The following is a 25,999-nucleotide window of genomic DNA, read 5'->3' as shown; positions in this document are numbered from 1 at the left end:
TTCAATATAACAAAGAGTGAAAAATGTAAGGGGGCCTGAATTCTTTCCGTCCCCACTGTGTATATATATATATATATATATATATATATATATATATATATATATATATACACACACAGTAAATACATTTTACACTGTAGGGCCCTTGTAAAGAAACTGTCCATAGAGTTATAAAAGATGATCTGGACGGTTGGGTGCTGGTAGTACATGTGGGCTTGAAGCCTCTGATTCCCATCACGCACACCACGAGTTGAGGTCAGGATATTTATATCATCACCACACATGAAATACACCACATGTAAGTCTTCTGACCTGGAGGATCTCTTGGTTCAGGTTGATAGGGAAAGTCCAAAACTTTTTATTGATAGGGTAAATGGAATAACTATTTATCAAACATTTAGTTATGATTATCAAAACATGTATTCTGATTAAGCAGAGGTACTTTTTACAAATGTTTAGTTATATAATATAACTGCTGTTTTTGGTTGTGGTCAAATGCCATTCACACCTTCAGCTGTGGAAAGGTTTATCTCTGATTTCCCACAGAGATTGGGAAGTGACATCTATATGTGAATTGACCATCTGTTTAGCATTGTAAATGACCAACAATTTAATCAGGACTTCAAAGAGACTTACAAGGTAGCCCACAGCTATGTATAGAGTATAAAAGCTAGTTAGGTCCCAGCTTCAGTCAGAACAATCATATTGAATGTATGCCATGTACACAGTTTGTTCTCCATGTGGTTAGCTACATGCTTGTATATTAAATACATCAAATTCAATTTGGCTTCAGCAGTCAACGTTATTGAAAGTCCTTAAGTTCTGGACTTTCCCTATCAAGGTCAACCATGAAATTGACTAGAACCCAAACGTCTTGCAGTTCCCCAAACAGACAAATTAAATGGCCAGATTTGGCCAGTTTGCCCGCCTGCCAACCCTCCAGCTCCTGCAAACAGAAGTCATTCATTTAGTGGCAGAATTACTGCTGCCATTAAATGAGAACTTCCCACCTGTTGGTTGCTAGGATGCTGACACTCAGGCATCATTGGTTGCTAAGGATGAAGGCAGATGCACATTGTCATTGGTTGCTGGGATGCAGGTGGCCGGCTGCACCCAAGTAACCAATGATGCTATGTGGCTTAGCCAGTTGCAATATGGACTTGAAAAAGGCCAGAAAAAAAAAAAAAAGAATCGGCTCCCATAGACTTCAGTTGGGTTTGGGAGTAGGGATGAGCTTCGAGTTCGAGTCGAACCCATGAACGTTATGGGCCGTTGGCACCAAATTCGAGTGGCGCGTCACCGCCCATAATTCACTGCGGCATCGCAGTACATTGCTGGCTGATGATTGGCCAACATGCACTATGACCCGCATGCTGTTATATTCTTAATATTTAAATTTTAATTGGCTTTCCCTATAATTGTATGAATGGCAGACTTTGAGTTAAATAACATCCAGATGATGACTTATGAACTGGGATCACAAATATCTAGAAACTGTCAGGATTTTGATGGATATTGTAAATAATATATATATATATGTTTTTGAGGTATTCCTATGTGACTGATATCTTGACATAGAAATTGTGTGTTTTCTGTAGACTGGCTGCCTCTCATCCATTTCCTGTGTATTTCACTTACATCCTGTGTAGAAGGAATTCCACTCTTCATGTGTCTGTATTTAATTAGAGATGCTGTTCATATTACCTACTCTTTTGCCCCCACCCTTGTAAAAGGGGGAGGTAATATTGGGAGTGATTATGGGAGGGTTTTGTTTTTGAGCGCAAATTCAAAGGTTCCAGTTTCTGATGTAAGGGAGAGCTGAAAGCTGTTCAGCCTATTTCTACTTCCTGCCTTCAAGCTACACACAGCTCCTTCTTCAGCACACAGACTTTTCTTCAGCACACATGAGGTTAATCAGCCATCTTTGAACACATGGCCTGATGCAAATTCAATGAACTATATTTTCTATTCTATTCTTGAAACAAATGAACTATACTTGAATCTTTTTGATCCTATATGAAGCAACACTAATTATAAATATGAATGTACTATTTTTGTAAGTATTTTCCAAGTTTTTGTGTGTACAATAAAACACACAGTTTGATTTAAGCTGACTCAGACATAATTAAGGAAATTCGTCTCACAATCAGTCATCATTATTGAAAGCTTTTTCTACAATATCAAGTTTTTTATTACATTTCAAAGTATTCTTCACATGCTTGGCCAATCACAGCGCCGTCTGTACAGAGAGCCGTATTTGGCCAAAGCCAGGGCGGCCTTGCGTAGTGTGTTGCGGCGGCGGTGGGGACAGGAGCTACACTGGGGCAGAGATTCTGTCAGCTCTGCAGGGGCAGGTTCAGAGGTGGTTGACGCTACGCCAGCTTAAGCCATGTATGGTGGTTTGGGACAATGGCACCAACCTCCTCTCCGCCCTAGGACAGGGACAACTGACCCATGTGCCCTGTTTGGCTCACGTCCTTAACTTCGTGGTGCAGCAGTTCTTGGGCAGGTACCCGGGCTTACAGGATGTCCTGAGGGAGGCCAGGAAAGTCTGTGTGCATTTCCGCAGGTCATATAATGCCAGTGCTCGGCTGGCTGACCTCCAAAAGGAATTAAACCTGCCCAAGAACCGCCTAATCTGTATCATGCCCACCAGGTGGAACACAACGTTGGCCATGCTGCAGCGGCTGCACACGCAGCAGAGGGCCATGAATGAGTACCTATGCGACTATGGCACCAGGACAGGGTCAGGGGACCTTGGCTTTTTTTCCCCATGCCAGTGGGCCATGATCAGGGATGCATGCACTGTCCTGTCACCATTTGAGGAGGCCACGAGGATGGTCAGCAGTGACAGTGCATGCATCAGTGACACTGTCCCTCTTGTCCACCTGTTGGAGCACACGCTGTGTGAAATAATGGACAGGGCACTTGAGGCAGAACAGAGGGAGGATGAGGAGGACTTCTTTACCTCTCAAGGCCCCCTTTATCCAGACAGTGTTCCTGTGTGCCCGCCGATCACACAGGAAGAGGAGGAGGAGGATTGTGTCAGCATGGAGGTGGAGCCTGACACTCAGCATCAGAAGCAGTCTTCAAGGGATCATTTACAGTCCGAAGAAACCCATGGACTTGTACGTGGCTGGGAGGAGGTGGCTGTGGATCATGTCGTCCTTAGTGACCCAGAGGACTCTGGACCGAATTCCTCAGCAAACCTACGCTGATCCCTGATCCTGCAAAGCCTGCGGAGGGATCCCCGTATTATAGTATCAAGGGGAGGGATGGCAACCCTCCTTGATCCACGTTACAAGGGTCGCAGAGGGAGCAGAGGATGAAACATGTTCGGGAGGCCTTGCAGAAAGGTCTGTGCAACGCTTTTCCAGAGCCTGGGAGGTTACAATTTATTGGTTCTACTGGACAACGTGTTGCTGAGGCTTCGGTCAGTCACAGAAGGAGCGGTGGAGAAGGTTGCCGTCTGACCGATGCGTTCAGACAATTTTTTGGTCCGCAGCCCCAAGGTATGATCGGTTCCAGCAACCATCTCCAGCGTCTGATTCACATGGTGCAGGATTACCTAGGGGCAAGATCAGACTTGGACATCTTTCCCACCGAAAATCCTCTGGGTTACTGGGTCTTGAGGATGGATCACTGGCCAGAGCTTGCACAGTATGCAATTGAGCTACTGGCCTGCCCTGCATCCAGCGTTCTTTTGGAACGCACATTCAGTTCTGCTGGAGGCTTTGTAGCCGATCACAGGGTGCGCCTGTCCACCGAATCGGTCGATCGGATGACCTTCATAAAAATGAATCAGTCTTGGATCACCAGCTACCAAGCACCTGATGCTGATGTAACTGATTGATTTTTTTTTAATGTGAGATCCCTTCAAGACTGCCTATGCTGATGCTGAGTGACTATCCTGTTATGCTGAGTCACAATACTCTTCCTCCTCAGTTTTCATGCTGATAGCTTGTAAGAACATTTTTGGTTCTGGGCACCGCCACCAGTGGCCAAGGCCCAATTTTTCAGCCCCTGTTTAACAGGGGCGTGTAATTATAATTTTTGATGCAATACTTTGCAGCAGGGCTCATTCCTGCGCTCCAACTATAGCATCTGTTAGGGGTTGCAGTGTTGTGGCACCGGCACCAGTGCCCAAGGCCCAAATGTTCAGCTCCTGTTTAACAGGGGCCTATAATTACGATTTTTGATGCAATACTTTGCAGCAGGGCTCACTCCTGCGCTCCAACTATAGCTTCTGTGATGTTGCAGTGTTGTGGCACCAGTGCCTAATGTCCAATTTTTCTGCCCCTGATCAACAGGGAGATGTAATTACAATTCTTGATCTAATATTTCACAGCAGGGCCCATTCCTGCGCCGCCAAGAGTAACTGTGAGGACTTACAGTGTTGTGGCACCAGCACCACCACCATCACCAAAGGCCCAATTTTTCTACCACTGTTCAACAATGGCATGTAATTACAATTCTTGATCTAATATTTCACAGCAGGGCCCTGTGAGGGCTTACAGTGTTGTGGCAACACCAACACCTAAGGCCCCAATTTCTGCAGAGTATATAGGGCAGGCCCCTACTTTCAAACATCCAACTTGCAAATGGAAGGAGACAACAGGAAGTGAGATGAAATCTATCCCTAGGAAGGGAAATTCTCTCCTGTAAGAGTTAATATGGGAAAAACTTTTCTCCTTTCCACTGATGCTTTATTACCAATCCTTGTTTCACTAAAACCAACAAAATTTTAAAAAAACATTTGTCATTGGGACAGAAAGTGAGGTGAAATCTTCTGAAGAGGAGCACAGACAGCAAAACAAATGTCACAGGGGTGATAACCCTTCCCTATGTTTTCCAAAAAGCTTAAAATAGATTTTTTGGCTGGAGCTACACTTTAAAAATGTACCAGTTCAAAATTACAAACAGATTCTACTTAACAAACCTACAGTCCCTGTCTTGTTTGCACCGCCTGTATACTGCTGTTCAGAGTATATAGGGCCTGGGGGCCCCACGCCTTTCCTTTTTTAATTTAGGTGCGGGGTTCCCCTTAATATCTATACAAAACCCAATTTTGTGCAGGGACTGTTCTAAGCACGGGAAACACGCACCACTTTACAGGCATACTATAGACAACTTGCATATTAGTCTTTAAAATTAGCACTTTTGATTTCGAACGTTTGAGTCCCATAGACTTTAATAGGGTTCTAAAGTTTGCGTAAACTTTCGGTCCGTTCGTAGGTTCTGGTGCGAACCGAACAGGGAGGTGTTCGACTCATCCCTATTCACTATATTATATGCACTACATATAGTATGTTACTGTATATAGGTGTAGGAGGTTTCATTTTTAGATTCCTTCTTTTTTGAAGAAGAAGAAATTTATAAATATCAAATCCCAGGATTATACTTCACTTCCTTCACCTTGTTTTTTGGTTTCTTCTCGTGTTTTTTTTTTCTTTTTTCTTTTTTTGAGAGCCTGACTTACAGGTTAGGGTGGGCAGGCCCGGATTTACTCCCTTTGCCGCCCCAAGGCCGGGTCCTTCAATGCTGCCCCCCCCCACACACACACACACACCACGTCCTTTATCGATGACTTCTACAATAGATCAATTAAAAACATATCTCCATACACGAGAACACTGAAAATAACTGGCTTTAATTGTAGACTAAAAATACTTCAGGGTAAGCGCGCGAGGAGTAAGGATTTTTCGCAGGCAAATTTTCAAGGCAATGGCTGGTGTTAGTGCTTCAATCATCCCCGGCACCATGGTTGTTATGGTGTCAGGATAATTGAAACACATTATTTCTATCATTACATTGTAATATAAACTGAAATAGTTCAACTCACCATAATGCAGAATCATTGGGAGCCCTGAGCGTGTCACTTGCCACCATCTCTTGTCACTGCCAGATGGGGATGTCACTTGCCACTATGCCTGCCACCAGATGGGGATGTCACTTGCCACTATGCCTGCCACCAGATGGGGATGTCACTTGCTACGCTGCCTGCCACCAGATGGAGATGTCACTTGCCACTATGCCTGCCACCAGATGGGGATGTCACTTGCTACGCTGCCTGCCACCAGATGGGGATGTCACTTGCCACGCTGCCTGCCACCAGATGGGGATGTCACTTGCCACGCTGCCTGCCACCAGATGGAGATGTCACTTGCCACCATGCCTGCCACCAGATGGGGATGTCCCTTGCCACGCTGCCTGCCACCAGATGGGGATGTCCCTTGCCACGCTGCCTGCCACCAGATGGGGATGTCCCTTGCCACACTGCCTGCCACCAGATGGGGGTGTCCCTTGCCACTATGCCTGCCACCAGATGGGGATGTCGCTTGCCACTATGCCTGCCACCAGATGGGGATGTCGCTTGCCACTATGCCTGCCACCAGATGGGGATGTCACTTGCCACTATGCCTGCCACCAGATGGGGATGTCCCTTGCCACGCTGCCTGCCACCAGATGGGGATGTCACTTGCCACGCTGCCTGCCACCAGATGGGGGTGTCCCTTGCCACTATGCCTACCACCAGATGGGGATGTCACTTGCCACCAGATTGGGATGTCCCTTGCCATGCTGCCTGCCATCAGAAGGAGGAGGGCGGAACAGCGGTGCGGGCAATGAGAGATGTTATCTCTCTCCCCCACTGCCGCACCACTGACATTGCTAGCTACCCTCGATTTATTTCAAAATGGCGCCGGGCGGCGCAATCATGCTACTGCGCATGCACCGCCCGGCCGAGCGCTTACAAGCTTTCCCGAGCCCGGCCGACTTCGGAACGGCGCATGCGCAGTTGCGTGGTCGGCTCGCGGGCGCGGCCATCTTTTCTATGGGCACTGGTGCCCATAACAGACTTTAATGGGCAGCACGAAAGGGGGGGGCGGCCACAAAGTCGCTGCAGGAGCGGCGCCACCCCTAAACCACTGCCGCCCCGAGGCCTGGCCTCAGTGGCCTTGTGGCAAATCCGGCCCTGAGGGTGGGTGATAGATTTTTTTTGTCTTGTTTTATTGTTTGTTTTGCGTGCTGTAGAATTTTGTAAGAGTGAAGGGAGAGAGAGGAGAAAGTGTCTCCGTTGGAAAGTGAGCGTTCTTAGACACGCTGATTGAAAGGTGCAGATATTTTCTCTTCCTTTCCTTTTTTACAGTACTGGGTATAGAAGTAGCTATAGTCAGTTGGTTAATTATTAGGGTATAGGTCCCTTCTACTTCCCTGACATGTTTTGGTATGTTTTTTTTTCAGGGAGGGGAGAGAAAAGGACAGGGTAAATGTTTTGTTGGGGGGGTAAGGTTTTGTTTTGTCATTTGGGGATGTAAGGAAAGGGAAATGGTGTGGGTTGGTAGACCTATTGGTATACTCTGGAGTTTCCATGGGGTTCAGCCTTCTATGGGTTTCAGCCTCCCTTGGGATTCAGCCTTAAAAGGGGTCCAGTCTGGAATTTCTATGGGGTTCAGCCTTTTATGGGGTTCAGCCTGGAGTTTCTATGGGGTTCAGCCCTCTATGGGGTTCAGCCTGGAGTTTCTATGGGGTTCAGCCTTCTATGGGGTTCAGCCTGGAGTTTCTATGGGGTTCAGCCTTCTATGGGGTTCAGCCTGGAGTTTCTATGGGGTTCAGCCTGGAGTTTCTATGGGGTTCAGCCTTCTATGGGGTTCAGTCTGGAGTTTCTATGGGGTTCAGCCTGGAGTTGTTTTAGACATTTATTGATTTGGCATGATGTCAAGCAAGAATGATTCCTTTTCCTAACTTATCATGGAATGTTCGAGGGCTGAATTCTAAGTTTAAATGGGCATTGATGTTTCAGTATTTAAAAAAATGATAACCCACATATGATATTACTGCGGGAGACACATTTGATGGGAGGGAAATTAATGACATTAAAATAAACCTGGATCTAAAAAACTTACCACACCACTTACTCCTCATATGCTAGGGGGGGTGTCAGTTTTAATTAACAAATCTTTTCCAGGTGTAATTGAGAACATATATACCGATTCACAGGGTAAATATGTTATCATATACAAAGTATGTTATAGCAGCAATTTATATTCCCCCTCCTTTTTCTTCTGATATACTACATGCAATGAAATTAGAAGAAATGGCCGCACACCACTGTAGATCAAAATCCTCTTTATATGGACATCCCAAAAATGACAGGCATGACAGATTGGGGCACCAGTGGGTCTCCTACCCTGAGATAGAAGAAAAAATGCCGTTGATAATAACCGAATATTGGGAAAATAATGCTGGATCATCCTCTCCAGACGTTGTATGGGGTGCTTTCAAGGCATTTGTGCGGGGCAATATATTTCAGCTATAGCGGTGGTTTGGAAGGGACAGAAGACCAATACCCGGTCTTTACAAATTCAATTGGAACTTTGAAAGAAGATATATGGCTCTGATCCCAATAAGAAGAATTTTGTTCTATTTATGGCGGCTCAAAGGGATCTGTATCTACATATAACAGAAATAACCAGATTAGATTTATATAAAAATAAGCAGAAAGGGAGGTAAAAATGGAAGGTTTTTGGCAATGTTAGCACAACAAGATTATCCAGCTACACTTATATCTGAAGTCAGAACTCCTGAGGGGAAAATGGTTTCCAACCCAGAAGAAATCTTAGGGACTTTTAAGCAGTTTTATAGCTCTTTATATACCTTCCCTTCCCCCCTGACTTCCATCCAGGGGACCTGTCCCTCCTTTTGGATCGGATAGCGCTAGAATGGTTGTTGGGTAGGCAGAGAGAGGCATTAGTTTGATCGATTACTAGTGAAGAGATCCAGAAGGCTATAAATACTTTTCCGAGTGGAAAGACTTCAGGTCCGGATGGACTCCCTGTTGAACTTCATAAAAAGTATGCAGATATTTTAGCCCCCAAATTGGCAGTGGTATATACAAGGGGGTTACTAGAGGGGTCTCTTCCAGATTCAATGAGATATGCACACTAGACATGTGCACTGACAAAACAGTTGTTTAAACAAACTCGTTTTATTCGTTTTTTTTGCTTTTTTTCAGAAGTTTGGAAATTCAAAAATTTTGAATTCGGAAATACAGAAAGCCTAAAATTCGGATTTCCGAATTTCCGAATTTCAAATTTTCAAATTTCTGAATTTTCGATTTTCGGAATTTCGAATTTCCGAAATTCCAAATTTTGAATTTCCAAATTTTGAATTTCTGAAATTTCAAATATCCAAAATTTTCCAATTTCCAAAATTTTGAATTTCTGAATTTCGAATTTCCGAAATTTCCAAAATTCCGAGTTTCGTATTTCCGAAATTTGAATTTCCGAAATTTCTAATTATCCAATTTTCGAATTTCCGAAATTTTGAATTTTCGAATTTTGAATTTCTGAATTTTGAATTTCTGAATTTCGAATTTCTGAATTTCAAATTTCCAAAATTTCAAATTTTTGAAATTTCGAATTTCTGAATTTCTGAATTTCCAAAATTCCGAAATTCTGAAAATTCGGAAATTTGAAATTCAGAAATTCGGAAATGCGGAAATTCAGAATTACGGAAATTGAAAAATTCGGAAATTCGGAAATGAACAAATTTGTCAAAATTCGTTAAAAAACGAATTTGGAACTAAACGAATTGCACATGTTTAATGCACACCCAGTTCTTAGTCACAAAGAAGATGAGGATCCAAAATGATGTCCTTCTTATAGGCCAATAGCTTTATTAAATACGGATTTTAACATATTGACGAAGATATTCACCTTAAGAATTCAACCCCTGCTACTAACTATTTTTGACTCAGATCAGACGGGATTATATGCCCCAAAGAACGACAGATATTAACTTACGCAGATTACACACTAATCTACATGTCCAGCATATAAATGAAGGCTCTAGAACAGTCGCCTCATTGGATATAGAGAAGGCCTTTGACTCTGTTGAATGGCCTTTTCTATAGGAAATACTCAGAAGGATGGGATTCCCACTGGTGTTTATTTCGTGGTTGCAGACACTATACTGAAATCCCATGTCAGTGGTCAATCTGGGAAGAAGGTTGTCAGCCCCTTTCCAGCTATATAGGGGGACGTGACAGGGCTGCCCTCTCTCTCCAACTCTCTTTGAGATAGCAATAGAGCCGTTGGCAGAGGCTCATCGGACTTCTCCAGATATTCGGGGACTTTGAATTGGAGGGTTGGAGGAGAGGGTAGTCCTATATGCAGATGATATTCCTGAATGATGCTGGTCCATCACTACAGGGAGCCTTGGACCTGATGAATAGATATTCAGTGGTCACAGGGCTTAAGGTGAATTGAAATAAATCTCTGCTGTTCACTATTGATCCGGGGGCACAGGTGACGGCATCCTTGAGTTTGCCATTACAATGGGTGATGGAATTTAAATATTGAGGGATAGAGATTACACAACAGATTTGTGATTTTGTGCCGCTTATTTTAACCTCGATAGTTCAAGAGGTAGAAAGGAATGAAAAGCATGGGAGACCCTACCTCTGTCATTACTAGGGCAGATACATTTCATAAAGATTAAGATTCTTCCAAAATTTTTATATGTATTTCAAAACTCCCCACAGTGGTTGCCAAATTCCTTCTTTATACAACTACATAGTATTTTTTCTTCATTCCTATGGAGGAACCAGTCACCTAGACTTAACCACTTGCTTACCGGGCACCTAAACCCCCCTCCTACCCAGACCAATTTTCAGTTTTCAGCGCTCTCACTCTTTGAATGACAATTACGCGGTCATACAACACTTTATCCAAATTAATTTTTTATCATTTTTTTCCCACAAATAGAGCTTTCTTTTGGTGGTATTTGATCACCTCTGGGTTATTAATTGTTTGTTAAAAAATTTAAAAAGACCGAAATTTATAGAAAGAAAAATACAAAACCTTTTCATATTTTGTTAATAATTTTTGCAAACAGGTAATTTTTCTCCTTCATTGATGTACACTGATGAGGCTACACTGATGGGCACTGATAGGCTGCACTGATGGGCACTGATAGGCTGCACTGATGGGCACTGATAGGCTGCACTGATGGGCACTGATAGGCTGCACTGATGGGCATCAATAAGGCGACACTGATGGGCACTAATAGGCAGCACTGGTGGGCAATGATAGGTGGCATTGGTGGGCACTGAGAGGTGGCATTGGTGGGCACTGACAGGTGGAACTGATGGGTGGCACTGACGGGTAGCACTTAAGGGCATTGATAGGTGGCACTGAAGGACACTAATAGGTGGCACTGATAGCTGGCACTGATGGGCACTGATGAGTTGCAGTGATGGGCACTGATGGGTGGCAGTGATGGGCACTGATGGGTGGCAGTGATGGGCACTGATCAGCACTAGTAGGTGACACTGATAAGCAGCACTGCTAGGTGACACTGATGAGGCACTGATTGGCACCACTGGTGGGCATTGATAGGTGGCACTGATTGCTGGCACTTATGAATGAATGAGTGACTTGTATAGCGCTACCTATGCGAACTGAGTCACCTCAGGGCGCTTTTTGCCGCCGGTGTCCATTTGCAGTATAGTGCAGTCCTTTGCCCCATGGGGTCCCGACGCGCTTATGTAAACTTATGTACTGTGGGCACTGATTCCTGGCACTGTGGGCACTGATTCCTGGCACTAACAGGTGGCACTGGTGGGCACATATGAGGCGGCTTTGCCTCTTCCTCTTTGGGACCGATGTCCCTTCAAAGAAGCCGGTGATCGGTGATCAATTACCGATCTTCTATTTACATCATGTGATCAGCAGTCATTGGCTGACAGCTGATCATGTGGTAGGGGGCCGGGATCGACCCTTTACTTGGATCTGTGATCTCATTGACTCGGGTGATCACAGTGTGCACCGCGCGCACCCTTCAGGGGGACGTGACAAGCCTCCATCTGATCCCATAACCCAAAGGAGTAAGAAAGGTTACACACCATAATAGGAGGCCTGGTCTTAGTGGGGAGCCACAGAAGAAAATCAATAGAGTAGGAAGGGATCGCTTGTCTTTCAATATTGACCCAATCGGGACCTTCCCGTCTCGAATATACGACTGACAATTGTATAAGCTGCGCCACCTTATAGTACATCCGAAGGTCCGGAACACCCAGCCCACCCTTGATTCTTGGTGTGTATAGCGTAGCGCGGCCCAGCCGGTGGCCTTCAGGGCCCCATATAAACTTGAGACGGGAACCGTGCTAAGTCTGCTTTATTAAGGGGGACAGGCAGGGAGCGAAACAAATACAGAACACAGACTTTTTACTATTTCACACACGGCTTCTGTGATGTTTTACCAAATACTAGAAGATCCCAATGTCATCCATGAAAATGATGTGAATATCTTTTTTTTTAATCTCTGTTTTGTTGGTATTTCTATATCTGATGTTTTGGTTCCAACACACAAATCTCAGACGATCCAATTATAATGATGTCGGGGGAGGTGGTGGTCCGTTGGGTTTTGTAGACGGCGGCCGTCCTCGGGAAAGCAGACCGGTGATAATTCTCAGTCGGTATTAATATAAGACAACTGCAGCTCTGTATGAAGAGAGAAGACTGGACGGGAGAGATGAGATCTGATCATTCGTTATATTTGGAAGGATAAAAGAGAGAATTCCATGGAGTGTCTTTATTGTACGTATTGAAGGATCTTCTCACAAAGTGAAGAGCCGGTTTTATGAATGGAATGATTGGAAGAAATGATGATTTCCATATAATTCTGGGGGTGGAGGAGATGTTGAGGTCGGTGACATAACGCTGGGCTCTTCTCATTGTTAGATTGTCACACCGGTGTGCTCCTCATATATCTTCCAATCCCTTCTTATCATCTCATTCTATAATGTGTAGATTATAAGATATTATTAAACAAGGCTTTCATTTCCTTATATCGTCATGAAAAAGTTTATTATATTTTTATACAATTCATAGACAAGAAAAAATGTAACAACTTAAGAAAAACTCACTTCTTTTTACTCTGATCAGTGTTACTTTACAAAATAATTGTTACTGTTGATAAATAAAAAGGATACATTTTATTCTATAGGCTGTCCTATTTAAAGCGGAGCTCCGCCAAATTTTTTTTTTAAAAGTCAGCAGCTACAAATACTGCAGCTCCTGACTTTTAAAACATGGACACTTACCTGTCCTATACAAAGATATTTTTTTTTGCATATTTAATATATTACAATCCCTTCTTATCATCTAATTTTCGAATACACTATGTTACCAAAAGTATTGGGACGCCTGCCTTTACACACACATGAACTTTAACCACTTAAGGACCGAGCCTCTCTCTGAGATTTCTGCTTACAAGTTAAAAACATTTTTTTTTTTTGCTAGAAAATTACTTAGAACCTCCAAATATTATAATTTTTTTTTCTAACGAAATAGAGAATAAAATGGCAGTTGTTGCATTACTTTCTGTCACACCGTATTTGCGCAGCGGTCTTACAAGCGCACTTTTTTTGGAAAAAAAATACACTTTTTTTTAATTAAAAAATAGCAGTAAAGTTAGTCCAATTTTTTTTTTATATTGTGAAAGATAATGTTACGCTGAGTAAATTGGTACCCAACATGTCACGCTTCAAAATTGCGCCCAGCTCGTGGAATGGCGACAAACTTTTACCCTTAAAAAATCTCCATAGGATACGTTTAAAAAATTCTACAGGTTGCATGTTTTGAGTTACAGAGGAGGTCTAGAGCTAGAATTATTGCTCTCGCTCTACCGATCGCGGCGATACCTCATATGTGCGGTTTGAACACTGTTTTCATATGCGGGCGCTACTCATGTATGCGTTTGCTTCTGCGCGCGAGGTCGGTGGGACGGATAGTGTATGAATTTTTTTTTATTATTATTTATTTTACCTTTTTTTTTTTTCATTTTTACACTGTTTAAAAAAAAAAAAGTGTCACTTTTATTCCTAATTCAAGGAATGTAAACAGGTCCTCCTAAATATGAGATCTGGGGGGTCAAAAAAGACTTCACATCTCATATTTACATTAAAATGCAATAAAAAAAAAATTTTCATTTAAAAAAATGAAAAAAAAAAAATGGCGCTTTAAAGAGCTGTGGGCGGAAGTGAGGTTTTGACGTCGCCTCCGCCCTGCAGTGATATGGAGACGGATGGGGGTCATCTTCCCCTCACTCATCTGCATACCAAGCAAGGGGACAGAAGCGATCGACTCCGCCACTGCCGGCGGCTCCGGTAAGCGGCAGAGGGCGCCGGATCACGGAGGGGGGTGGGAGAGCCTCTCCCGATGCCGATAGAAGAGATCTCGTGGCGAATCCGCCGCAGAGACCACTTTTATCTTGTAGCGGACCTCCCGCTGAAGAAGAGGATACCGGGGTTATGGTAGCTGCTTCCATAACAACAATATCCTCCTTCAAAGTCATCACGTAAAACGACGGTTGGCGGTCCAGAAGTGGTTAATGACATCCCAGTCTTAGTCTGTAGGGTTCAATATTGAGTTGGCTCCGCCCTTTGCAGCTATAACAGCTTCAACTCTTCTGGGAAGGCCGTCCACAAGGTTTAGGAGGGTGTCTATGGGAATGTTTGATCGTTATTCCAGAAGAGCATTTGTGAGGTCAGGCACTGATGTTGGACGAGAAGGCCTGGCTTGCAGTCTCCACTCTAATTCACCCCAAAGGTGTTCTATCGTCTTGAGGTCAGAACTCTGTGCAGTCCAGTCAATTTCTTGTACCCCAAACTTGCTCATCCATGTCTTTATGGACCTTGCTTCGTGCATTGGTCCAAATCATTTGGTGGAGGGGGGATTATGGTGAAGGGGAGAGGGGGGATTATGGTGTGGGGTTGTTTTTCAGGGGTTGGTCTTGGCCCCTTAGTTCCAGTGAAGGGAACTCTTAAGGCGTCAGCATACCAAGACATTTTGGACAATTTAATTCTCAAAACTTTGTGGGAACAGTTTGGGGACGGCCCCTTCCTGTTCCAACATGACTGCCCACCAGTGCACAAAGCAAGGTCCATAAAGACATGGATGAATGAGTTTGGGGTGGAGGAACTTGACTGGCCTGCACAGAGTCCTGACCTCAACCTGATAGAACACCTTTGGGATGAATTAGAGCGGAGAATGCGAGCCAGGCCTTCTCGTCCAATCTCAGTGCCTGACCTCACAAATGTTCTTCTGGAAGAATGGTCAAACATTCCCATAGACACACTCCTAAACCTTGTGGATGTCCTTCCCAGAAGAGTTGAAGCTGTTATAGCTGCAAAAGGTGGGCCAACTCAATATTGAACCCTACGGACTAAGACTGGGATGTCATTAAAATTCATGTGTGTGTAAAGGCAGGTGTCCTAATACTTTTGGTAATATAGTGTATGTTGATTGGAAGATTTCCATATAATTCTGGGGGTGGAGGAGATGTTGAGGTCGGTGACATAATGCTGGGCTCTTCTCATTGTTAGATTGTCACACCGGTGTGCTCCTCATATATCTTCCAATCCCTTCTTATCATCTCATTCTATAATGTGTAGATTATAAGATATTATACAATGTCACCACACATCATGAAAACAATGGACGGTCTGAAGATAAGTAATAAAGTATAAGATGACCCCCCCCCACACACACACACATAGGGATTGCAGGATTTCACTGCCGTAGGGAACACCAGGTAGAACCTCCCAGGGTCCTGAGAAGAAGAATGGGGGTCATGGAGGATCTTTTATTTCTTCTATGGCCCCAAACCTCAGAGATAATTCCAAGGACAACATACAATCAGATGAACTAAGGATTGTTATTAACCCCTTAGTGATTGAGATTGGTTTGGCAAGAATGATTCTTCATGAATCCATGCTGATTACTGCTAATGATACCGTTCTCATTACTAAAATCTTGTATATAGTTCCTTAAATATTAGGAACGATGGTCTGGCAATTTCTTGACTGAGTTCCCTAAGTACCCTCGGGTGCAAGCCATCTGGTCCCGGTGATTTATTAATGTTAAGTTTCTCAAGTCTAATTTTAATTCCGTCCTCTGTTAACCATGGAGGTGCTTCCTGTGTTGTGTCATGAGGATAAACACTGCAGTTTTGGTTACTGAAGCCCCCCGATTCACTCGTGAAGACTGAGGAGAAGAATAAATTCAATACCTTTGCCATCTCCCCATCCTTTGTAACCAGATGTCCTTCCTCATTCTTTATGGGGCCAATATGGTCTGTCCTCCCTTTTTTACTGTTTACATACTTAAAGAATTTCTTGGGATTTTTTTTTTGCTCTCCTCCGCTATGTGTCTTTCATGTTCTTTTTTTTTTTCCATGAAAATTTTTTATTGAAAATAAAATAGTTACAACATAGTAGAGTATGTTACAGAAGCAACTAGTATCACATAGATGTGAACATAACAGTTAACCTAAACAGAACACAGTACAGGAAAATGGAGTACAGTATAGGATTGATAGTCAGATGAGTGTGTAACGGTTGGTAGGCGGTTTGGAGTTTATTTGGTTTCTTGCTTGTAGGTAAGTGATAGAGGTGGGTGGAGTGGTATGAGTGGTCTTGTTTTCTTAACCGCCTGGAGCAACGAGAGTGGGGTGTGATTATTATGGTAGGAGTGTGTCTGAGTAGAGTATCAGGCTTCTTGTAGTGCTGAGTAGAGTTCAGGGGTGGTTTGAAGGAAAGTTTGGGGTGGATGGAGTGGTGGGGGGGTATTGAGAGTAAGGAGGAGAAGTTGGGGGTGGAAAAAGCAGGCAGAGGGGGTGGGTTGGGTACCATCTTTCTCTCCCTCCACGGGGGTGGGTATATGGAGGTTAGGATCGTGGGACACGAGTTTGGATATTCTGTGCTTTAGATGTGCATTATGGTGGCTGTTAGGAAGGGGGTTGATGTCAGGGCTTTTTAGAGTGGGATGTCGCCTGAAGTGTATGCTTGCGGTGTATTAGGGGTCATCAGGTTGTGGTATTCTGAAGTTGTTAGAAAGTGAGTCCAACAGGCCCATTTGGAGGAAAATTTTGTGGGTGTGTCATTGGCTATGCAGATGAGTCGTTCCATTTCTGCTATTTTGGCTATTCTAGAAAGCCATTCTTTGGTAGAGGGGGTGTGTGAGGTTCCCCAATGGATTGGTATGCATTGTTTGGCTGTGTTTACCATGTGCATGCCAAGGGACTTGAAGTATCGATTGTTTGCGGAAGGGTATTAGTGTAGGAGGAATTGGGCTGGTGTGAATTCAAGTGTATATGTGGTACCCTTGGTGAAGATGCGGTGGATCTCGGACCAGAACGATTGGATTTTGGGGCAGCTCCAGAAAATGTGTTGGATAGATCCTTTATCGTTTCTGCATCTCCAACACGTATCTAGGAGATCTAGTTGGTATTTGTGGATCAGTGCAGGGGGGGTACGGTACCAACGTGTTAGGATTTTGTATCCATAGTCAGGAAAATTTGTTCCCAGTCTTCAGGGGTAAGTGATAGAGAGAGTTCCTCCTCCCAGGTCAAGCATGCTTTGCTCGTATTTGGGGAAATGTTTGTGAATAGGAGAGAGTGTGTTACCGAGAGTAGGTGACGTTGAGGAGTATGTGTTAGACATAGAGATTCAAAAGGGGACAGGGGTCTAGAGACCTTAAATTTCCTGTCAAGCTCGCTCAGGTAGTGAGTCAGCAGAGAGTAGTTCCAGGGGGAAATGGGGGGGGCTGTCATCGTTGGAGGGTAATTTGTTGTAGTGTAGGAGTTTACCTAGTTAATAGAAATGGTATGCTAAAGCGTTTTTGTGGGGCCATGAGTCCTTTAAGAAGTTGCTATGCAGTCCAGGTGGAAAGTCCGGGTTAAGATGAACTGGAGTGAGAGGGCCAGGTGCTGATGATAGTGATGACAGTTTACAGGAAACTTCTAAGTGTTGGACCAATGAGGGGGTGAAAAAGGGTGTCGATTGGAATGTGCTTGTGGAGTGTCCATGGTAATAAGTAAAGCGGGAGTGTGGTAAAGGAAGCCTCAAGGTGGACCCAGTCTTTGATTACATTGTGGATGTTCCAGTCTATTATTCTGGTGAGCTGGCATGCACGGTAGTAGTTTTTGACATCAGGAAGGCCTATCCCACGTCTTTTGTGTTCTATCTTAGCCGTCCTTATTGCTCCCTTACATTTCTTGCTATGATCCTTCAACCTTGTATTTTTTGAAGGCCTTCTTTGCTTTTATATACATTTTTACATTGGAGTTAAGCCATCCAGGACTTTTGTTTGCTCTTTTAAATTTATTACTCAATGGGATGCTTTGGCTAATGCCCTTATTTAATATGCTCTTAAAGCAAACCCATCTCTCCTCTGTGTTCTTTGTTTTCCAAGATTTTATCCCAATTTATATCTTTTAGCAAGGTTCGTAGTTTAGGGAAGTTGGCTCTTTTGAAATACAGTGTCTTTGTATTCATCTTATGTTTCCTATTTGTGTGATTTACTGAAATTAATTTACCTGTGATCGCTGTTACCTAAATTGCCCAGTATTTCCACATCCGTGATCAGGTCTGTATTGTTGGTAATCAGTAGATCTAGTAATGCTTTGTTTCTAGTTGGTGCGTCTACCATCTGACCCATAAAATTGATCTGCAAGACATTTAGGAACTGGCGAGCTTTAGATGAATGCACGGTTCCCTCCACCCAGTTTATGTCGGGATAATTAAAATCCCCCATTATGATAACACTTCCCTGCTAACGGGAGGGAGATGCCACGGGTACCACAGAGCTGCTGATCTCCCCCTCCCCCACCACTGCATAGAGAACTGACAGCCAGAGGTGCAGGAGGAGATGCTGTGGGCACCATAGAGATCAATATGGAGGTGAGTGGCTATGGGGTGACCTGTCTCTATTGGAAATAGTGTGTGTTGGGAAAGTGTTTGTACAGAGATGTGCTGGGGGGGGGTGTAGATGCACATCAAGTAGGTACAGAGCAGGAGTGTGAGGGGTTCAAAGATCACTTGTTGTTGTGTACAGTGGTGTGCTGGGGGGTATGGAGGATATTGGGAGGTGCAGAGGTGTGTGTGTTTGTGTGCGGAGGGGGGTGCAGAGGTTTGCTGGGGGTTACAAAGGCTTGATGGGCGTATGGAGGCATACTGGGGGATAAAGAGCATTCTAGAGGTGCAGAGATGTGCTGGGGGGTATGGAGGATGCTGGAAGGTGCAGAGGTGTGTGGGGGGTGCAGAGATGTGCTGGGGGTATGGAGGATGCTGGAAGGTGCAGAGGTGTGTGGGGGGGTGCAGAGATGTGCTGGGGAGTATGGAGGATGCTGGAAGGTGCAGAGGTGTGTGGGGGGTGCAGAGATGTGCTGGGGGGTATGGAAGATGCTGAAAGGTGCAGAGGTGTGTGGGGGGTGCAGAGATGTGCTGGGGGGTATGGAAGATGCTGAAAGGTGCAGAGGTGTGTGGGGGGTGCAGAGATGTGCTGGGGGGGTATGGAGGATGCTGGAAGGTGCAGAGGTGTGTGGGGGTGCAGAGATGTGCTGGGGATGCAGAGATGTTCTGGGGGAATGGAGGATGCTGGAAGGTGAAGAGGTGTGTAGGGGGTGCAGAGATATGCTGGGGGGTATGGAGGATGCTGGAAGATGCAGAGGTGTGTGTAGGAGGTGCAGCGATGTACAAAGGGGTACAGAAGTGTGCTGGGAGTATAGAGGAGTGCTGAGGTGGACGAAGGCATTCCGGGGTGTAGAGATGTGTAAAGGGGTATGGGATTAGGTAGTTCTTGTAGAACCATTCCCATTTTAAATGCTCCACCCCTAACTAAGATACATTCTCTGCCTACAATGGCTGGCTGAACACATAGAAAAAAAGGTATCCCTGAAAATATTTTTGGAAAGGGCACCCGCTGAAGAACATGTGAAAGGATTCTGCTGCGGTACCCAGAAAAGTGGAAAGGGCCCCAGGATCATTGGCAATGGCCTCCTGGGATGGGGTCAGGGTGGCCCATTCATGGTTTCTTGCACCAGGGCCCTGAAGGTTCTAGTTACGCCTCTATGAGGATGGTTGGGTTTGGTCTTCCCAGCCTCCCTCTGCAGGACCAGAGTAACACATTTATTTTAGTCCCCAGCCTGGCTGCCACTTGACTTGAACTCAAGTTGGTGGTGGATCCAACTGTCCCTCCTTTTGGAATCTAATCCCTCTGTCCCTCATTCTCCTCAGTTGTCCCTCTTTTGTCTTCAGTTGTCCCTCTTTCTCCTCAGTTGTTCCTCTTTCTCCTCAGTTGTCCTTCTTTTCTCCTCAGTTGTCCCTCTTTCTCCTCAGTTGTTCCTCTTTCTCCTCAGTTGTCCCTCTTTTCTCCTCAGTTGTTCCTTTTTCTCCTCAGTTGTCCCTCTTTGATGCTTAGTTGTTCCCTTTTGGTCTGATAAAATCTGCTATTTCAAATTCAAAAATGTTACACTTTACTAAACTTTCCATCCAACCTCTATAGTATTGGATTTGTAATTTTCTACAGCCAGTAGAGTGAAACCGTAATGGCTAGAAAAGCACACGTGGGCATAATCATTTTTTTGCATATTGAATAATAATCACAAACCCTGTATCTGGGGGTGTGGTGGGGGTTCTTCCTTTGCCTATATAATGAATGATGTCCCCTTTTGTCATTTCAGAATGTTGGGAGGTCTATTGTGAGGGAGAGGGGCGTGTCATGTGTTCCCCCATATGTGGACATTCTGGACATTTTTTGTGGTTCCTGCAGCAGAAGAGCTCAGAGAAGGGAAGAACAGGATCATATTTTTCCAGTTCTATCCATATTCCATTTGTAATTCTAGAGCTTCCATCCTATTAGGTGACAAAACCCTCCAGTATACTAATCCTCCATAGAGATCTGTGGCCTTCGGTGTAGAAGATGATCAGCAGAGGAATCCAAAGCAACAAAGTCAATGGCACATTCTATCCCACCTCATTCATCCTGGTTGGGATTCCCGGACTAGAAGGAGCTTATAAGTGGGTGGGTGCCATTGTTTGCTTATGTTATGTCCTGACATTGCTTGGAAACATGATGCTTGTGACTGTCATCTCAGCTTCTTCTGGCCTCCACAAGCCTATGTTTATTTTCCTTTCTATGTTAGCCTCCAATGATGCTCTTCTGGCCACAAGCATTGCCCCACAAATGCTGTTAATCTTCTGGTTTCAGAAGAGATACATACATTTTGAATCATGTCTCCTCCAGATGTTCTTCCTCTATTCTTTCACCAGCTTTGAGTCAGGACTTTTGTTTGGTATGTCCTTTGACCGTTATATCGCCATCTGTCAGCCGCTCAGGTATGGGTCTATAATGACCAATACCATCATTGTTAAACTGGTCACCTTCTTACTGCTCAGAGCGGTCACTTTGTTTTCTCCCTGCATAATTTTGATACAGAGATTTCCAGCATTTAGAACCAACATCTTGCCCCATTCATACTGTGAGCACATGACGATTGTGAAAATTGCTGCTGCCGACATCAGAATAAACAGTGCCTTGGGATTGGCTGCGGCATTCGTGATCCTAGGAGTAGACCTGCTGTTTATCCTGGTATCCTACTGCGCCATCTTCCACGCCGTCTTCAGTCTTCCATCCAAAGACGCCCGGCTGAAAACATTTAACACCTGTATACCTCATATGTGTGTCTTTCTAAGTTTTCATGGTCTGGCCTTCTTCACTTGCCTGTCCCACCGATATGGTGGTAAAAGGTTTCCACCTTATGTTCACATAATTCTAGCAGATATGTACCTTCTAGTCCCACCCATGCTAAATCCAATTATTTATGGAGTGAAGACAAAACTGATTCGGGAGAAAGTCTGGAAAGCTTTGCATAAATGTCAAAGCCCTCATGTAAAGTGACTGAATCTGTAGAACTGATGTATGTTTGTCCTGCTGGTTCCCATTTCACCCAATAAATGGTAACTGGAAAATTTTAAATACAAACATTTACTAGGTGGTGGGCAGGCAAAACATTTATGACTGACAGGTGGTAGGTCGGTAGCTAGGTAGGTAGGTAGGTAGGTAGGTCAGTAGGTACTTCACTGTGTCTGGATCCTGCCCACCACTACCATCTGTATTTAGCTACCTGGCACATTCTGTGTGCCATGCTAAAGGTCTCCTTTTACCCACTGTAGGCACAGGCAGGGAAGTAGGCAGCATCATTGACACCACTATAATAAGGTGTCCAACTCCCTCATCACATACGTAGTAGTGATCAAAGCAATTATTGTAAATATAAACTGCATTATACTGAAGATGAAATGTGTGAGTGAATGATGGACAGGTGGACCAGCCAGATCCCAGTAATAGGATCTCACTAACACCAAAGAATCATGAGATCAAAGGAACTGACTGAAGAGCTCAGAGACAGAATTGTGGCAAGGCACAGATCTGGTCAAGGTAACGAAAAAATTTCTGCTGCACTTAAGGTTCCTAAGAGCCCAGTGGCTTCCATAATCCTTAAATGGAAGAAGTTTGGGACGACCAGAACCATTCCTAGAGTTGGCCGTCCGGCCAAACTGAGCTATCGAGGGGAGAAGAGCCTTGGTGAGAGAGGTAAAGAAGAACCCAAAGATCACTGTGGCTGAGCTCCAGAGATGCAGTCGGGAGATGGGAGAAAGTTGTAGAAAGTCAACCATCACTGCAGCCCTCTACCAGTCGGGGCTTTATGGCAGAGTGGTCCGTGGAAGCCTCTCCTCAGTGCAAGACACAAGAAAGCCTGCATGGAGTTTGCTAAAAAACACCTGAAGGACTCCAAGATGGTGAGAAATAAGATTCTTTGATTTGATGAGACCAAGATAGAACTTTTTGGCCTTAATTCTAAGCGGTATGTGTGGAGAAAACCAGGCACTGCTCATCACCTGTCTAATACAGTCCCAACAGTGAAGCATGGAGGTGGAAGCATCATGCTGTGGGGGTGTTTTTTAGCTGCAGGGACAGGACGACTGATTGCAATCAAGGGAAAGATGAATGCGGCCAAGTACAGGGATATCCTGGACAAAAACCTTCTCCAGAGTGCTCAGGACCTCAGACTGGGCTGAAGGTTTACCTTCCAACAAGACAATGACCCTAAGCACACAGCTAAAATAATGAAGGAGTGGCTTCACAACAACTCTGTGACTGTTCTTGAATGGCCCAGCCAGAGCCCTGACTTAAACCCAATTGAGCATCTCTGGAGAGACCTACTGTGTATATATATATATATATATATATATATATATATATATATATATATATATATATATATATATATATACAGTGGGGACGGAAAGTATTCAGACCCCCTTAAATTTTTCACTCTTTGTTATATTGCAGACATTTGCTAAAATCATTTAAGTTCATTTTTATACAGCACCCCATATTGACAGAAAAACACAGCATTGTTGACATTTTTGAAGTTTTATTAAAAAAGAAAAACTGAAATATCACATGGTCCTAAGTATTCAGACCCTTTGCTGTGACACTCATATATATAACTCAGGTGCTGTCCATTTCTTCTGGTCATCCTTGAGATGGTTCTACACCTTCATTTGAGTCCAGCTGTATTTGATTATACTGATTGGACTTGATTAGGAAAGCCACACACCTGTCTATATAAGACCTTACAGCTCACAGTGCATGTCAGAGCAAATGAGAATCATGAGGTCAAAGGAACTGCCTGAAGAGCTCAGAGACAGAATTGTGGCAAGGCACAGATCTGACCAAGGTTACAAAAACATTTCTGCTGCACTTAAGGTTCCTAAGAGCACAGTGGCCTCCATAATCCTTAAATGGAAGACGTTTGGGACCACCAGAATCCTTCCTAAAGCTGGCCGTCCGGCCAAACTGAGCTATCGGGGGAGAAGAGCCTTGGTGAGAGAGATAAAGTAGAACCCAAAGATCACTGTGGCTGAGCTCCAGAGATGCAGTCGGGAGATGGGAGAAAGTTGTAGAAAGTCAACCATCACTGCAGCCCTCCACCAGTTGGGGCTTTATGGCAGAGTGGCCCGACGGAAGCCTCTCCTCAGTGCAAGACACATGAAAGCCCGCATGGAGTTTGCTAAAAAACACCTGAAGGACTCCAAGATGGTGAGAAATAAGATTCTCTGATCTGATGAGACCGAGATAGAACTTTTTGGCCTTAATTCTAAGCGGTATGTGTGGAGAAAACCAGGCACTGCTCATCACCTGTCCAATACAGTCCCAACAGTGAAGCATGGTGGTGGAAGCATCATGCTGTGGGGGTGTTTTTCAGCTGCAGGGACAGGACAACTGGTTGCAATCGAGGGAACGATGAATGCGGCCAAGTACAGGGATATCCTGGACGAAAACCTTCTCCAGAGTGCTCAGGACCTCAGACTGGGCCGAAGGTTTACCTTCCAACAAGACAATGACCCTAAGAACTTAGCTAACGAAGGAGTGGCTTCACAACAACTCTGTGACTGTTCTTGAATGGCCCAGCCAGAGCCCTGACTTAAACCCAATTGAGCATCTCTGGAGAGACCTAAAAATGGCCGTCCACTAACGTTTACCATCCAACCTGACAGAACTGGAGAGGATCTGCAAGGAGGAATGGCAGAGGATCCCCAAACCCAGGTGTGAAAAACTTGTTGTATCTTTCCCAAAAAGACTCATCAAAAGGGGCTTCTACTAAATACTGAGCAAAGGGTCTGAATACTTAGGACCATGTGATATTTCAGTTTTTCTTTTTTTAATAAAACTGCAAAAATGTCAACAATTCTGTGTTTTTCTGTCAATATGGGGTGCTGTGTGTACAATATGGGGTGCTGTGTGTACATTAATGAGGGAAAAAATGAACTTAAATGATTTTAGCAAATGGCTTCAATATAACAATGAGTGAAAAATGTAAGGGGGCCTGAATACTTTCCGTCCCCACTGTATATATATATATATATATATATATATATATATATATATATATATATATATATATATATATACACACACAGTAAATACATTTTACACTGTAGGGCCCTTGTAAAGAAACTATCCATCGAGTTATAAGAGATGATCTGGACGGTTGGGTGCTGGTAGTACATGTGGGCTTGAAGCCTCTGATTCCCATCACGCACACCACGAGTTGAGGTCAGGATATTTATATCATCACCACACATGAAATACACCACATGTAAGTATTCTGACCTGGAGGATCTCTTGGTTCAGGTTGATAGGGAAAGTCCAAAACTTTTTATTGATAGGGTAAATGGAATAACTATTTATCAAACATTTAGTTATGATTATCAAAACATGTATTCTGATTAAGCAGAGGTACTTTTTACAAATGTTTAGTTATATAATATAACTGCTGTTTTTGGTTGTGGTCAAATGCCATTCACACCTTCAGCTGTGGAAAGGTTTATCTCTGATTTCCCACAGAGATTGGGAAGTGACATCTATATGTGAATTGACCATCTGTTTAGCATTGTAAATGACCAACAATTTAATCAGGACTTCAAAGAGACTTACAAGGTAGCCCACAGCTATGTATAGAGTATAAAAGCTAGTTAGGTCCCAGCTTCAGTCAGAACAATCATATTGAATGTATGCCATGTACACAGTTTGTTCTCCATGTGGTTAGCTACATGCTTGTATATTAAATACATCAAATTCAATTTGGCTTCAGCAGTCAATGTTATTAAAAGTCCTTAAGTTCTGGACTTTCCCTATCAAGGTCAACCATGAAATTGACTAGAACCCAAACGTCTTGCAGTTCCCCAAACAGACAAATTAAATGGCCAGATTTGGCCAGTTTGCCCGCCTGCCAACCCTCCAGCTCCTGCAAACAGAAGTCATTCATTTAGTGGCAGAATTACTGCTGCCATTAAATGAGAACTTCCCACCTGTTGTTTGCTAGGATGCTGACACTCAGGCTGCATGGCATCATTGGTTGCTAAGGATGAAGGCAGATGCACATTGTCATTGGTTGTTGGGATGCAGGTGGCCGGCTGCACCCAAGTAACCAATGATGCTATGTGGCTCAGCCAGTTGCAATATGGACTTGAAAAAGGCCAGAAAAAAAAAAAAAGAATCAGCTCCCATAGACTTCAGTTGGGTTTGGGAGTAGGGATGAGCTTCGAGTTCGAGTCGAACCCATGTTCGACTCGAACATTGCATGT

At 44.0% G+C, this 25,999-nt stretch overlaps 2 protein-coding genes and 1 pseudogene across 2 annotated transcripts in view; 2 read left to right on the top strand and 1 right to left on the bottom strand.

Annotated features, from left to right (window-relative positions):
- Positions 1–25,999, top strand: part of LOC141126579 (uncharacterized) — a 927,381-nt gene that overhangs the window by 290,604 nt on the left and 610,778 nt on the right. The window lies entirely within an intron of this gene.
- LOC141126578 (uncharacterized) overlaps positions 1–25,999 on the bottom strand; it is a 1,610,887-nt pseudogene that overhangs the window by 1,294,637 nt on the left and 290,251 nt on the right.
- On the top strand, positions 20,766–21,743 carry LOC141126602 (olfactory receptor 52A1-like). The gene has a single exon (XM_073612524.1). The coding sequence runs from the start codon at positions 20,766–20,768 to the stop codon at positions 21,741–21,743; it is 978 nt and encodes a 325-aa protein (XP_073468625.1).

Source organism: Aquarana catesbeiana, linkage group LG02, assembly GCF_042186555.1.
Source record: "Aquarana catesbeiana isolate 2022-GZ linkage group LG02, ASM4218655v1, whole genome shotgun sequence".
NCBI classification, from domain to species: Eukaryota; Metazoa; Chordata; class Amphibia; order Anura; family Ranidae; genus Aquarana; species Aquarana catesbeiana.
The sequence above is the reverse complement of the archived record's forward strand: the minus strand, read 5'-3'. Positions and strand labels throughout refer to the sequence as shown.

Coding starts and splice junctions, on each gene's coding strand:
- LOC141126602 (XM_073612524.1), top strand. CDS start 20,766: ATGATCAGCAGAGGAATCCAAAGCAACAAAGTCAATGGCACATTCTAT.